We start from the raw sequence: 15355 nt of genomic DNA, 5'->3' as shown, positions 1-15355 counted from the left end.
TAAAATAGTTGTTGCTTGTTTGATATCTTGTGTTATGCTGATGAATGGATGAAGCATTTGTAAATAAATCACAATACGTAGACGGATACTGATTCATATGAACTTTGTACATATGTTTTTTTATTTCAATGTTATGTATGTCTTTTAGTTTCAAGATGTTCATTTTGAAAAATAAAGAATTAGTGTGAGCATAGTAATTTTGTTTCGTAATTATTCTTATAACCTTTTTTGTAATTTTATTAATGGATCCAATGCACTGTCACAGGCCTTTCCCCAACTTGATATACAATATTGCAAATGACAGTAAATCAAAACGTGATACACATCTTTTAAAGTGTCTGTGTTAACATAATTTCTGAGTTTTAGCAACGCCCATGAACCTTTTGCTACTTTTCCGCAAATTTTGTCTATGTGATATTTCCATGTTAATTTGTTATCTATGTAAACGCCAAGGTATTTTATTTGATCTTTTTGTTGAATGGTTGCGTTACCAATGTTAATGTTAAAATTTTTTATTTGTTTTTTTATTAGTTATTAGCATGTATTCAGTTTTTGAGAAATTTAACGATAATCTATTAAGCTTCAACCAGTTGTAAACTTTTTGCATTTCGGCATTCACATTGTTCTGCAAATTTATTTCACATTTGTCGCTCATCGTAAGATTGGTGTCGTCTGCAAATAGTTTAACATTCATGTTTGTTGAATTTGGTAAGTCATTTATATAAAGTAAGAAAAGAAGGGGTCCCAATGTCGAACCTTGGGGCACACCGCAGGTAACCTGTCTTGAGTTTGAAGAGATTCCATTGACGACCGTGTGCTGTAGACGATTGCTGATATAGCTTTTTAACAATTGTAATGGAAGGCCCCGAAAACCATAGGTTTGCAGTTTCTGTATGAGAATAGTGTGATCAAGTGTGTCAAAGGCTTTGGCTAAATCAAAAAATACAGAGCAAGTTGTATTTTTATTATCTAGATTAATTAAAATGTTATCACAAACGTTTGACACAGCTAACGAAGTAGAATATTGTGGTCTAAATCCATACTGATGTGGTGTGATCAGGTCTTTTCTTGTTAGATAATTGTACATTTGTTCGTACCGGCATTTTTCGAATATTTTGGTGAAAGAGGACAATAGTGATATGGGCCTGTAGTTGGAACAATTTTTCCTGGAGCTCGTTTTGAAGATTGGGGTAACTTGAGCAACCTTTAGTACGTCAAGATATACACCTTTATCGATGCACTCATTGAATAAGTTGGTGAGGAAAGGGGCGATTATTGGTGAGGACAGTTTGACAAATTTTATAGGAATTCCATCATGTCCTGTACTTTTAGAGACAGAAAGATTATTAAGATGTTTTAATACTTCTTCTTGATTGACAGGTTTTAGGAAAAAGGAGAATGGGACACTTTGCAATTTCAGTAATGAGCCAGGAGACGGTAGAGGGATTTTAGATGCCATGGAAGGACCAATTTCTGTGAAATAATCATTAAAACAATTACTTATTTGTGCAGGGTCAGATATTTTTTCATTGTCAGTGCTAATTATTTCTTCTGGTATGTGAGCTGTTTGCTTATGTTTGTACTTGATGATGTCATTTATGGTTTTCCATATTTTTCCAGTGTTGTGCTTGCTTTGCGTAATAAGAAAACTGTACTGCATTTTTTTGCTTGCTCTTTGGTATGAGCAGAGATGGGCGTGATCTTGATCTTGAAGATCACAAGTGATCTTGAAGATCAAGATCGTGATCTTGATCTTGATCTTCAAGATCACTTTTTTTTTGGTGATCTTGATCTTGATCTAAGATCACTTTTTTTTGTGTGATCTTGATCTTGAAGAACAATAAGATCAAGATCACTTTAAAATTGAATTTTACTTCCTAAATAAAGGCATTTTTTTAGAACTCGTACTGTACAAAGCAGTTAGTGGCAACTACTAACATTAAGCCACTGTTAATATAATATGTGTCCAACAAAAGACGATAGTCTCCGTCTAATCTGGTCAGTGTTGCCATTTCAAAATTGAAAAAGTTTTCTGTGTTGGTCATAATAAAGAAGTCAACTTCCGTGTACTTTATGTTGACGCATAATAAAAAATGATTTAATTTTGTTCACAATTTCCATGTGTGAATTTTAAAGAAATGTTTTCTTTCTTTGACTCAATTTTAGATGTTTCAAAACTCTAGAATGGCGACGTTAAAAAATCTGGACTCTAGGACGCCGACTTTGGTCATGTAAAGTGGTGTATTGCAGCAAATCAACCAGACCAAGACTTGTTTAAGGTCTGAGTATGGAGCGGTTTGTCTGACCTCAGGCCTCTGAACTTTTTTGATAGCAGACAACAGCATCAAGGTTGACAGATAGGTAAATGGTGCAATAAACATTGACATAATACAGTGAAAGTTAAAACTGCTTAGTAACACGAATAAAAACTCCCACGAACCAGACAAAAATTTGGTAAAAAATGATGCAGTTCAAAGCTTATTTTTATTTATTTATTATAAATAAAACGTATAAAACTAATTGCAAATTTTGCGACTTTTTCAGAACAACTGTAATTAACCTCGGCCTTGGGTGTGACGTTGCGATTCTACGCAAACTACATCAACAATTGATAGGCCTAATAGCAACAGTCACTAACTTATCACAATTCTTAGGCCAGCGATTGAGTAGTTAAAAGTAAAAGTTAGCAATACCAACTATATACCTTTACCCAGGTTGCTTATAGTAATTATTTTTTGCAACATCACTGATCAAAAACTTCATTTTTTTTCAAGTACACAAAAAGTGATATTGAAAGTGATCTTGATCTTCAAGATCACGATCTTGATCTTAATCTTCAAGATCACATAGTTTGGTGATCTTGATCTTGATCTTCAAGATCACCTATTCTTGGTGATCTTGATCTTGATCTTCAAGATCACCAATACTGGTGATCTTGCCCATCTCTGGGTATGAGTAAGTACATTTCTGTACTTTTTGTATGTTGCTTGTGCAGAAGTGTTTGTTGGGTCTTTTATTTTTAAGTGATATAATCTGTTTTTAGTTTTGATGGAGTTCAAAAATTCTTTTGTTAGCCATGGTTTGGTCTTGAGTTTTTTTCTCTTTGAGACAACAATCGTAAAGGTGCATGCTTGTTTAAAGTTTCATCAAAAGTGTCGATGAAATGACGAAATTTACCATGAACTGAATCATTCCTTTTTGTACAGTGGTTGGTCAAGCTATTTTGAAGATCACAAACGAATTCATCAGGAACAAAGTTTTTTATATTCCTTACTTTTTGTGTATATTTTTCTTGTTTAGGGTTTATAGAGTTTATCACAACTATACAATTGGAAAGTGATCAGAAACATCGTGAATAAGAACATTGCATTGAATTTTATTGTTGTAGTTGAAAAATTAAGAAACTTTTTTGGCTAAATATATAGGCCTACCAGGGTGTGTGACCTACTGTTATGCCAAAAAAGAAGGGCGCAAGACCTTTGTATGGACAGAAAATAACAAATATGTGAAAAATGACCCGTTGGTGACACATCTCCCTACAGTTTTACCTGTCCGTGTGATTCGGCATTGACGTACGGTACATTGGTATGTCCACCAGACATTTGACCACGAGAGCATCTGAACTTTAGGGAGTTAAAGAAAAGTGCCATCAAAGACCATATCATGGAGTGTTCTTTTTGCACAGACCGAAAATTCTCTGCTGACTCATTTAAAATTTTACGCAAAGGCAAATCCCAATTTGACAGGAAAATTCAGGAAGCGCTGTTAATCAAACGTTACAACCCAAATTTAAACAAATAATTATTTGCTGGAGGCGCGTCCAGGGGTGCCGGAAGCGGGAAGAGCCAGGGGCGAATGCCCCCTTGCTCTCATTTTTTCTGTGTATAGGGGGAAGGGGGCAATGGTGCCCTTTCAAGGTCATGAAAGCTACTGCACATTTTGCAATATAACAGTTTATGCTATTCGGTTTTAACCAGGACGATCTCTATAACAGGCCTGGACACCGCGCGCCTCCAGTCGAAAACTGGAGGCGGATGGTTCAAGCAAGGTTTTTAGCTGTCACGTAAAGTGCTTTTGATTTTTGCCAGTGCATTGCTATTCAGGGAGCTAAATATGCTTAATACCAATAAATTTAAACTATAGGCACTGCAGTTTTTTCAGAGACTTTGAGGTTTTTATGTGTGATGGATGGATGGTCATTTTATTTTTGTTTGGATGCGAAAAGCCGAAACGTACATAAAACAAAAACGTACAGTGGGCATCCAATGAAAGAGTGCGAAAAACCGCATAGCCCTGAAGGCGTAGGAGGTCGTCCAGTCTGCACTCTCTCATTCAAATAGTTATACGAAAGAAAGTATTGCGTTTTTAAATACTGTAGCAAATTGACACAAAAAAGAAGAAGGAAGAACAGAAAAAAACAAATACAGATATAAACGCAAGAAATACAAAAAATAATAACAATGGACATAAAGTCAGGTAGTAGATATCGTTTCTATAGCTCTTGATTATTGAAGAAGTGTTTTTTGCACATTTTACTGAAAAATTTGTAGCCTTTTTATATGTTTTTTTTTTTCTCCATATTTTGGAGTAAACTGTCCCATACCTTGATTCCCATGCATTTAAAAATTTTTTGAAATAATTGGGTATTTACCTGTTTAGTATAAAGCGAATTGGAGCTTGAGCGTCGGGTGCTATACGATTGAATAGCTGATACATGTGTAAAGAAAGTTTTGAAATTTTCCGGTAGTTTGTTATTATAAAATTTGAACATAAATTTACTTATTTCTAAGTTAGTTTATAAGTAGAATTAACAGTTAGTATTTCATTTTCTTGATAGAGTGGCAGTAATTTTGTTTTCATTTCAAATGCTCCTGTAACGATTTTAATTATGTTATTTTGTCTAACTTGGATTCTATTCAAGTTTTTTGTGAAACTAGATTAGCCTGGCAGTAAAGCTGCAGAGGCCACCAGCCAGCAGGCTATAGTGTGTTAGATATGTTTAGTACATGAGTTAAAATTGAATCCAAGCTAACTAGTTTAAATTGTGTGCTTTTGAAAGTAACATATATGTTTCGTAGTTTAGAGACACCGCTAGCCCTAATGTGATAAGTGATAATGGGCAGAAAGTGTTGTGTTACTGGATGCAAATCTGGTTACGATGGAAATAAACAAATTTTAATGTATCACTTACCCAAGGATAGTGAAGAGACTGAGAGCGCCTCTTACTAGAATTGCATCAAAAGTTAATAATATGCAAGGTTTTAACTGAAACACTATTTTAGATAGACATTGCAAAGTCGCCAGAAACAAGTAGGCTAGGCCAGGGGTGGGCAAACTTTTTGTACTGAGGTCACATTTGAAAAAATGTTGCAGCCGGGGGGCCGCACACTCTCATTACAAAGTAGGAAAATTTACCCGGTGTGTAAATAAACGCATATTCATATTAAACACAATTTTTGTATTTCACACTCAGTTGCGTTTAAAGCTATGCAATCATCATCACAAAAGTGAATGAGACTTGTGCAACTGTTCACAGTTTTTCACAATCTTCTGCAAATTGGGAGCAAGTTTGCTGGTAGATATCCTGGTAGATATCCTGTTCTTCGACTTGTTTATTTTTAAACAAGAAAATGCTTGTCCGCATATGTATGTGGATCCAAACAGTGTCAAAAACTTAGCAGCAAAGTTTTTCAAGTTTGGAAACAAATCGTCAAACAATAACTTGTAAAAGTCAGGCAGTGAATTTGACTTAAACTTCTCTTTCAAGTCATTATTTGCTTGCAAGTCCAGCAGTTCCAGCTGTAAATCCTCAGAAGCCGAATAAACTTCTGTAGTGAATGGAGAGCTGAGCATATTAAACTGCGGTTCCAGGTTCTTTAAGTCTTGGAACCTTCTGTCGAATTCGATAGCCAAGGTATCCAACTGAACTTTATACTTTGCTGCAAGTTCACCAGAAATGTTTGCTTCTTTCAGTAAAGGAAAGTGACAAAACCTGTTGTTACCAGCTTGTCTGTTTTGTTTGTCGTATCCAGGTTTACACCTGGTGGTTGAAGATTTAGATTAAATGGACGGGAAGGCAAGGAAGCCAATCTTTGTGTCCACCTTCAGGCATGCCTTTAAGTGTCCTGCCAAAGACACAGCTGCATGCTCTTGAGCGGTGTCGAACCGGCGCCCTTTCGATTGCCGTTCCAGGGTTCTCACCACTCGGCTATGCAGCCAACACCAGCTTGTCTGAAGAACAATGACAGCTTCAGTTGGAATGATTTAACGTGGACGTACATCTCGTGTGCAAATAAACCATTGCCCTGAAGTTTTACATTCCATTTGTTCAACTTTTCCATGATATCAATGGCAAACCTAAAGTCCAACCTCCACTCTTCATCAACTATGTTGGTACTAAAATCACATTGAATGCTTTTCATTTCCAGGAACATCACGATTTCTTCTCTTAGCTCCCACACTTTCCTCAATACTTTGCCCAGGCTCAGCCAACGGACATGGTTGTAGTAGAGGGCATCCAAATGTCCAGTTTCTAAATCTGCCAGCAATGCCCGGAACTGTCTGTGGTTAAGCCTCTTGGCTCTGATAAGATTGACAACATTGACAATTGAATCAGTAACGTGCTTAATGTTCAGTGCACCATTACACGTAACTCATGTAACCTGTTTAATTAAAACAATAAGTGATGAGTAGGAGTTTCTGCAAGTGCCGGTGGGCCGCATAAAATGGTCTCACGGGCCGCATGCGGCCCGCAGGCCGTAGTTTGTCCACCCCTGGGCTAGGCCTACGGTATTTCTTTTGATAAACAAAATGTAGGCCTATGTCAAGCCTAGTATGTCTTACCACGGAAGAAAGATTCTTTGGAAAGCTCAAAATAATTCTAAACAATTAGCAACCGCTGTTCTAGCAAATTATGGTTAAGTATTTTTTGGCGGTCTCGAATTCTTTTTAAAAATGATACCAGTTCATCATTTAACAGCAGAATTTCAATATAATCAAATCATCATTATTATCGATAAACTTGAGTAGTGCTGTTCATTGGTGATACAATCTGTGATCGAAACCAAGTCCATAGGTATTTTTTCAAACATTTTGAAATAATTTCAAACAAACCTTGGTTGACAAAACACAAAAATAAGTTCATAAAAATGTTTCTTCAGTTTTGGAAGATCGTCAATGGGAAAGGGTTAGGAGCTAATTTGTACTTTAAGGATCCAGTCAGAGATGTTGTAAGATCTGACAATGACATTCAGGTGAAGATTTTAACATAGTTGGCTAATTCAGTTGAATGTATGGGTAGAGTTCAAAGAAAACAAGTACAACAGTTGTCCACTTTAACAAGTTCAGCTTTTCATCATATCTGCTTAGGTCTAGTTGATCTTGCTCGAAGCCTTTTATTAGCAGATCATGAGTTTGTTATGTTCAGTGAGTTTTCAACAAATCCTGTTGAGAAATTATTTGGCATGGTTGTGGGGGAAATATATTTTATAAATGTTCACCAGGTCTCCGAAAAACTGTCAATAAGCTAGACCAAGCTTGCTTTGCATCAGGAAATTGGCATTTCTTCTGCATGTGCACCAGCAGGGCATGTTTACAATCTATGCTCATACAGAATGGTTTTATCAGAAGTGGAAATGTTTGAGGGATTGCCAAACTGTATAGAAAAGAATTTATCATCTGATGAATTGCAAGCCATTGTTTACTTAGTTGGATAATGGATATGTTACAATGAAAGAGGAAATTTGTAGTGACGACACTTTCTTTTACTATGAAAACTTTGGCTCTTATACCCAGTACTTGAATCAGGGAGGATTAAATGTACCAAACGATGCAACGTGTCAGATTGTCAGTAGTGTTGTTTTTGTTATTGCTTATTTTTGGTTGTAAAATGAAATGTTTGCCAATAGTCACTTAGCACAATTGTTCAGTATATATGTATAATTGTATATAAGTGATTTTTATGAATATGACTTCATTACATTGTACTACTTTGTCCATTATTTTGCTCAATAAGTTATGCAAAGCATTGACTCCATTGTCATGCAAAGAACCATATCAGAAACTGTTAAAGTTGCAGTAATCATAATATACAGTACGCTACTAACAAACTGTTCAATCTGAAAACTTGTGATTCTAAAAACACATAACTTCTAATGTTGGCCTCGTATTCGGTAACACAGCAACCCCCTAATATGTGTGGACCCAATTGAATGCATATCATAAATCGTTGCTCAATCGCACCCAACAAGGCCAACATGTATAAACATTGAACAACATTGTCACAACCTACTGTATTTAAGTGATTCCCTTAAGAATTGTATGTCAAATGTACAAGTTTGGCCTAAAACGGCAGAAACTGCATATCAATTATGTGTTAATAAGCATTAAGCAATGTTATATATGTTGGGCGTTTGAGGTAAGAGGTTTGTTGCATTAATTAATAAGTGCTTGTGTAGTGAAAAATTTGGTTGTTCCTGTTCTATGTGGAATGCAATAAGCTGAGTTGCAGTAGTTTCAAGGTTTTGTGTTAATCTCTGTTTTTCTTGTGCTGCCAACAAGCAAGGCACATTCATTTACAAGGTATATATTATTATATAAATGCATCGCTGGAGAACAGCTCCAATGTACAGCAATATTTCTTTGCCATGTAAAGTTTACACAGGAAATCTTGTTACACTCTTTTGTAGCCTACGCTTGCATGTCAATTTCTGTTACTGTACATCACAAATACGTGAAGTGACACATCTTTCCACGCATTGCTTTTTGTTGGCAGACTTTCAGAAAACGGTTTAAGCTTTTACAGGCAATCATACAATGTGGGAACACGCCGACAATTTTTCAAAAGTTTCTTGGAACTGCTGCTTTAAGGATATTAATATATTTTTGCTGTTGACATGGGATAAAAGTCGTTTCAGTCGATAAAGTAAGTCGATATCGATACGGTAAGTCTAGTCAATAAAGTAAGTTTTAAAAAACTTTGTAAGTTGATTTTTAAAGTACGCTGTAGCCTAAACCAGACATTTTTTATACACACACACGTGGATACAGATGAACTGTAGCCTACACACAACTAGAAGTGATGGCTTCAGTGGTTGGGGGAGGGGAGGGTACTTGATCACGTAGTCGTAGACCCTCTAAAAAACGAAAAAAAACATGCATTTTTTCTCTGATGTTTTAGTGTTCTTGCTTGCTGCGCTCGCTCAACTCCATTTCATAGAACCTCTACAAGTATGCGAAACTACCAGGAATAACCAAACAAGGCTTTGTCAGTCCGAGGATAAAGATTCAAAACCAACCAACCAACTCGGTATATGTGATTCTAGAACAGGGGTTCTTAACCAGGGGTAAATTTCACCTACCAAGGGGGAAAATTCACTGAATCATAAATTAAATCAAACTTCATTTTGTCTCGAGTTTTCGAACTACATGGTGAAATCGAGATTTTTCTTCGAGAATGCAAATCCTCGTTGAGTAAGCACTTTGGCGACAACAAATTTATTGATGCATTGGCTTGTAGGGTTTTGGCTTATCTGATACTGTCTTTTAGTTATTAAATGGATAATTTAGGCTTCTGTCTAGTCTAAGGGTATGATTAGGCTACCTACAAAAGTTACACAAGTTAAATGTAATATTAAATATATTTATTATAAATCAAAGTTACAAGTTTGGGAAATTGAGAAATATGTCTAACCAGTTTAGTTTATTGCGACCGGTGTCAGAAGAGCGACATTCTCCAGACGTGAATTTTTACCTTCTCCTTCCGTTGTTCAGTCTGTTCTCTTTTAAAGTCCGTCTCTGAGTGTGGGCATTTTTCAATTCCCCGCTTATTTCATAATATACCGGTTGTGAGTAATAGCCTATCGTAAGAGTGGCATTTGTGGGGAAGCGTGACCTAGATTCTGTGAGAGCGGAGTTTAGGTTTTGAATTTTTGCAATGTTGAAATGCATTTTGCAATTCTGATAAGTTCCGGTTAAATGTTCTCAAAATAAAAATTTGTTGGTTAAAACATGGTACATGTTACAGGCTTACTTGACAGACATTTAGCCTATTCAAGTTTGAACCAGCTCAATATGCAAATGCAAGGAAAAGTGTTACCATTATAGATGTACATGATAAAATTCAGGGCTTCAGACAAAATTAGATCTGTGGAGTAGAAGAGTTCAAAAAGGAATTTATGCAAATTTTCCAACGTTTGATGATAGGAAAGTCAGTAGAAGTCGCAACAAGATTTGTGACCTCGAGGTCGAAATATGCCAGCACCTTGCAGCCTTAAAAAACAACTTTGACGGTTACTTCGAAGGTGAAAGTTTTAACAGTAGGCTACTGCTCTTTGAATAACTCATCCCTTCGAAGCCAAGTTAGAAAGTATTGCTGAGGATGATCTTTGCAAAGATGAATTGATTGATCTTCAATGTTCAACAACGCTTTGTTCCAAATTCTTATCGTGCAATGGTGACTTTTCCAAGTTTTGGTGTGGATTAGTCAATGAGTTTCCTACGCTGACTAAGCGTGCATTTGAAGTTATTATACCTTTTCCAACTACTTATCTGTGTGAAGCAGGGTTCTCTTTATTGTTGACTTTTAAAACAAAACATAGATCTTGCTTAGTTCCCAAAGACGACATGCGAGTAGCTCTTTCAACGACTGTTCCAAGAATCTCCAAAATTGTTCGTGGAAAGCAAGCACAAAAGTCTCACTGATTGACCTGGATTGACTGTTGAAATTGAGTGTCAGTTATTAATAAAAGAAAAAAAACTTAAACATTCTTGTGTGCTTTTTTATCATAGTTATTTAGGACATTTGAGTAGACATTATTTTTCACAGGACTCCGTCAAGAACAATCGTGTCTTCGGCAAATAAACAGCTTGTTTTTGATATTAGCCAAGGTACATCCAGAAAAAAAGGATGTTTTGCGCTTCTTTGCATGGTTGACTGGACACGATGACATCACAAGGGGTCACCAAAACGGTGGGGGTAACTTCTACTTTTTTCATTCGTCAAGGGGTAGCCTAAACGAGACAAAAAAGGTTAAGAACCCCTGTTCTAGAAGTACATTGAAAGGGTAGGTCTTTTTATGCCCTTCTTGAAACTAAAAACTGATACAGTATTCCGAAGCAACCATATTGCTTACTTAACTATACCATATATTTCTTATATTGACCCTACACTAGTTAACAATCAAACTATAACCTCTTCCACTATAAGTATGAGGTGAAATGTGTCTTGATGAATAGACTACTATGTAGGAAAGGTGGAGAGACCTTAAACGGAATTTTCAAATTTTTGGTGAAAAACTATACAAAACTGAACATCATTGTACATCGAGGGCTGTATCAGCCATGATACCTACAGAGAAAGAGATAGGTTACAACGTATATTGGCGGTAGCCTAATATATTACAAAACATAACAAGTTAAATAATAGGCCTAGGATTCTCAACAGCCGATTGTCTGTAGCAATGAATTGACAGAGATAGGCGTATAAGTTATACCGGTGCCTTGTCCATGCGGCTGTTGAGTACTTAGTCCTCTGCTGACAGCCAGGAAGAACGCTCTTTTCTACATAATTTCTACACAAGTTGAAGAGTAGGCTAGCTGGGAAAACAATCCCTGTTAGTTAGAACTTAAAATCTTGAAAGAACTTAAAAAATCAGTCATACACCTAGGAGTCGAAGAAAAAACAATGCAGACATCGATGTACCCGGTAATAGCCAACATTCAATGACGTATGCGAGAAAAAGCGATACATTTTGACAACTGCATAAAGTCAAGGGTGGCAGTACGAAAAAGAAAGTTTGTGATGAATGTCTAAAATCTTTTGTGATGAGTTTATCTTTCTACCTTTGGCATGGGTTTAAATAGGAATAAGAAAGGGTGGAGGATGAGGGTTGTTAGGAATGCTTTTCATTACTTTCAAAACAGAAGATAATTTCAACTATTGAGCAACGCAAATAAATCATTTTGATACCAATGTACTGTAAAATAATTTATGAAAAAGGCCTCAGCCAAAAGCTTCTTTCTAAAAAAGTTAATGACAGACCTCACAATAATTTTAACGCTGGTGGGCTCATTGAACTGGTGCATCCATTTCGTGCAAGGAAAGAATGCACGAAATGGATAATTAGCCTACAATTTCACACTTCATCTAGCTATTGGAAAATCTGTCAATCTCGATAAGCGCCCTGAGTCAGTCTTTCAAAGCCTCTACAAGTATGCGAAACTGCCAGGATAACGTATCAGAGGGTTCATCAATCTGAAGGTAAAGATTGAAACCAAACAGTAATGTAGCTGAATACAGCACCTTAAACTGCCAACTTTTTTATATCTAAACGACTCAGTAGAAATAGAAACAGTGATGGGCATTATCGACGATAATTTATCGGCGATAATTATCGGCGATAAATTTTTATCGTTTATCGTTATCGCTCAATTATTTTTTCAGTTATCGTTTATCGTTATCGCCAAAGGCAATATTTGATTATCGCCGATAATTAATCGCCGATAAATTTTATTTCGGATCAACACACAAGTGGAAGGACCATGAAAAGTAATATTTTTACTAGCCACCTAGTTAATGAAACTAAAATTAAAACCAGTTCTTCTTCAGTGCCTGAAGTGTGTGTGCACAGGTCGTTGTCAGGGGAGGGGGCACGCCCCCCTGCAGCGACGGCCCTGACAACACAATAATTTTTAGAGTTGCAAATTGCAATGCAATGAAATGCATGCAACAAGGCTCTTGTTGTTTTGCTGCAATCGGCAATCGCGAGTGAATTTTACAAAATGTAAGCGCACAGGCGGTACAGATTCCTTTGAAGCGAAGCGAAAGAAATTGGCAAGTGGTTTGTGAAAGTGTCGCAATACGAGGCCGCTTTTACATCGGAAACATGGTCTTTCGCGCCACCTTACGATTAGCTATTTTATTCTTGTGTTTTCTTTTTTCGTTGGAAGTGTTAGTTTTTAGTAATTGTCGTAAAAAAATAAAATCTCTCTCTTCAAAACATGAAACTTACTATTTTAAGCTAATTAAATCTTTAGATGAGTAGATTAACTAAAATTGCAAGGACTGGCCTTGAGACGTGCGGTTACGTCACAAACTCAGTTTAAAAGACAAAATTCACACACAATAACAACACAAGATCGGTTATAAACTGTAAGATCGATTTTTTTTCTAGCTTGGCGATATAACTTTAATCCAAAAATAATAGCCTAACCAAATGCGTAAGTGCCATTTAACTTAAAAAGTTAACCCATTTGTGCCGAAAGTGAAAGCACTTAAAAAAAATTTCGGAAAATTTAAATATTGCATACTTATGACCTAAAAAACATATCACAATTATTTTTTTCCTAATTGTGTTTGTACTTTTTGAGAAAAAAGCCGTCCTATATATAAGACGCTAGGCAAATCCGTTATCAAATTTCACAAGTTTCTTGTGCGTAATGCTTAAGCGTTATTACATTTTACTTATCGCTCAAAGTGATAAATGGGAAATGTCTTGTTCATGTCTTGTCATGTCATTATTGTCATCGAGCATTTTATTGAAATGAAAGTTCAAAAAATATGAAGATGAAAATTAGCAAAGTAACACAACATCACTGAAACAATCGGATCTGGATAATCTGGACAAATCGCTCACTTGCCGCCACCATTTGGTGTCACTGCGCAAGAAACTGACATCTCGCGCTGCGCTACTCAAGCGCCTGGCAGGCTCTAGCTGGGGGGCAAGGGCTGACACTTTGCGTATAGCAGCCTTAGCCCTTGTTTACTCTTCAGCAGAGTACTGTGCACCTGTTTGGTGCCGCAGTGCTCACTGCCATAACATCGACACTGCCATAAACAGCGCCCTGTGCACAGTGACCGAATGCCTGCGTCCCACACCGTTAGACAATCTCCCCATTCTCGCTGGCATCCAACCCGCTGAGCTTCGTCGCGAAGAAGCCACTCTGTTCCTCGGTTGACGGGCACTGGAGCCTAACCACCTTCTCCACCACAAGATCTCTGCTCTTCCAAACGAGCACCCCCGTCGACTGAAATCAAGACACCCATTCGTGCCAGCCGCTCAACTTCTGATGAACGAAGCTGATGTACAAGACATTTCTGCGGCTGCTTGGGCGGACCATAAATGGAGTTCTGAATGGAAGTCAACCGCCACCAGATTGTATTCGTTCGTCTCCGACGCCGACACACGCCCTATCGGTCTAACACTACCAAGACAGGCATGGGTGCGCCTCAATCGTCTCCGTACGGGCGTCGGGCTTTTCCGCTCAACCATGCACCAATGGGGAATGGCCTCTTCCTCCTCCTGTGAATGTGGTGCCGAGGAACAGACCGCAGACCACATCATCAATGACTGCTCCATCTTCAAGCCACCTAACAGAGTGGAAGGTCTGCGTGTCATGGATGATGAAACCAAGGACTGATGGCTGTTCTCTAATAGCCTTCCAGTGTTGTCCGGGAACATCGTGAATCTGGGGTGGTAAAAGGATAGACCCTCGGCCCCAGACGCTCACACGACGACGACGACTGAAACAAGTCATTGCGGAATATGATATTGCTTGAAGCATTTGACATGCAGACCGACATTACATTTTTTGCATCTTGTAGTAGTTTTTGCATGACAATAGGCGCATCGAGTTGCGTGGTAAAATTATGCTAAATACAGTGTAACCTTTCTCATTTACCTATGCGACATAGCCTACCTCAATCAAATATTTTTATTCCTACAAATACAGTGCCTATATTGTAATATTCTTATCTCAACAACTCACCGTTCTGCCAACAACAAAAAATTATCTGAAATTATCAGTAAATTACGATAATTATGTTTTTGTTCTTAAACAAACACGACTAATTTGACAAGCTTGATGGATTTCACAGTATGCACATTTTTACTACCAATAACGCTTAAGATTACTGATAAATTTTCAAGCATTTTGCGTTTTTTGGAATTTTTTCAATTATTGCTGACTTTGCTCTAAACAGCCCTTTAAGCAGAAAGCAAAATACAAAGTTTGGAATTTTTTATGGTATTTTCATTTGATTTAATTATTTTGCCTACTGCACGTAAGCGGCAGTGTAACTCAATTGATAAAAGCATCCAACTGGTACCTGAAGGTATAATTATAAGCACGGCGGTTACCTCAGTGGTTTGATTCTGGATCAAGAGGTTGAAGATTCGTTACTTACTGCCGTTGTTGCGATTCTATTTATGCATAACTTACTAAAAGTTTTGTCCCTTTACACTACAGTATATTATGTTCGATTTTTCGTCATGTTGATGAAAACAGTTCGTGCTGCATGGGATGGGGCAGCGCTAATCAAGAAAAAAAAATTATCGTTATCGGACATTATCGGCGA

The 15355-nt window shown here is 37.1% G+C and overlaps 1 protein-coding gene across 1 annotated transcript; it reads right to left on the bottom strand.

The window, feature by feature from the left end:
- Nucleotides 1–6197: 6197 nt before the first annotated feature.
- On the bottom strand, nt 6198–7696 carry LOC145785939 (general transcription factor II-I repeat domain-containing protein 2B-like). Its single transcript, XM_082597632.1, has 2 exons — nt 7611–7696; nt 6198–6582 (listed from the first exon to the last, which is right to left on the bottom strand). The coding sequence occupies exons 1-2, from the start codon at nt 7694–7696 to the stop codon at nt 6198–6200; spliced, it is 471 nt and encodes a 156-aa protein (XP_082453758.1).
- Nucleotides 7697–15355: the final 7659 nt, after the last annotated feature.

This window comes from Aplidium turbinatum, chromosome 16, assembly GCF_918807975.1.
Source record: "Aplidium turbinatum chromosome 16, kaAplTurb1.1, whole genome shotgun sequence".
Taxonomy (NCBI): domain Eukaryota; kingdom Metazoa; phylum Chordata; class Ascidiacea; order Aplousobranchia; family Polyclinidae; genus Aplidium; species Aplidium turbinatum.
This window is presented reverse-complemented; position numbering and strand designations above follow the sequence as displayed.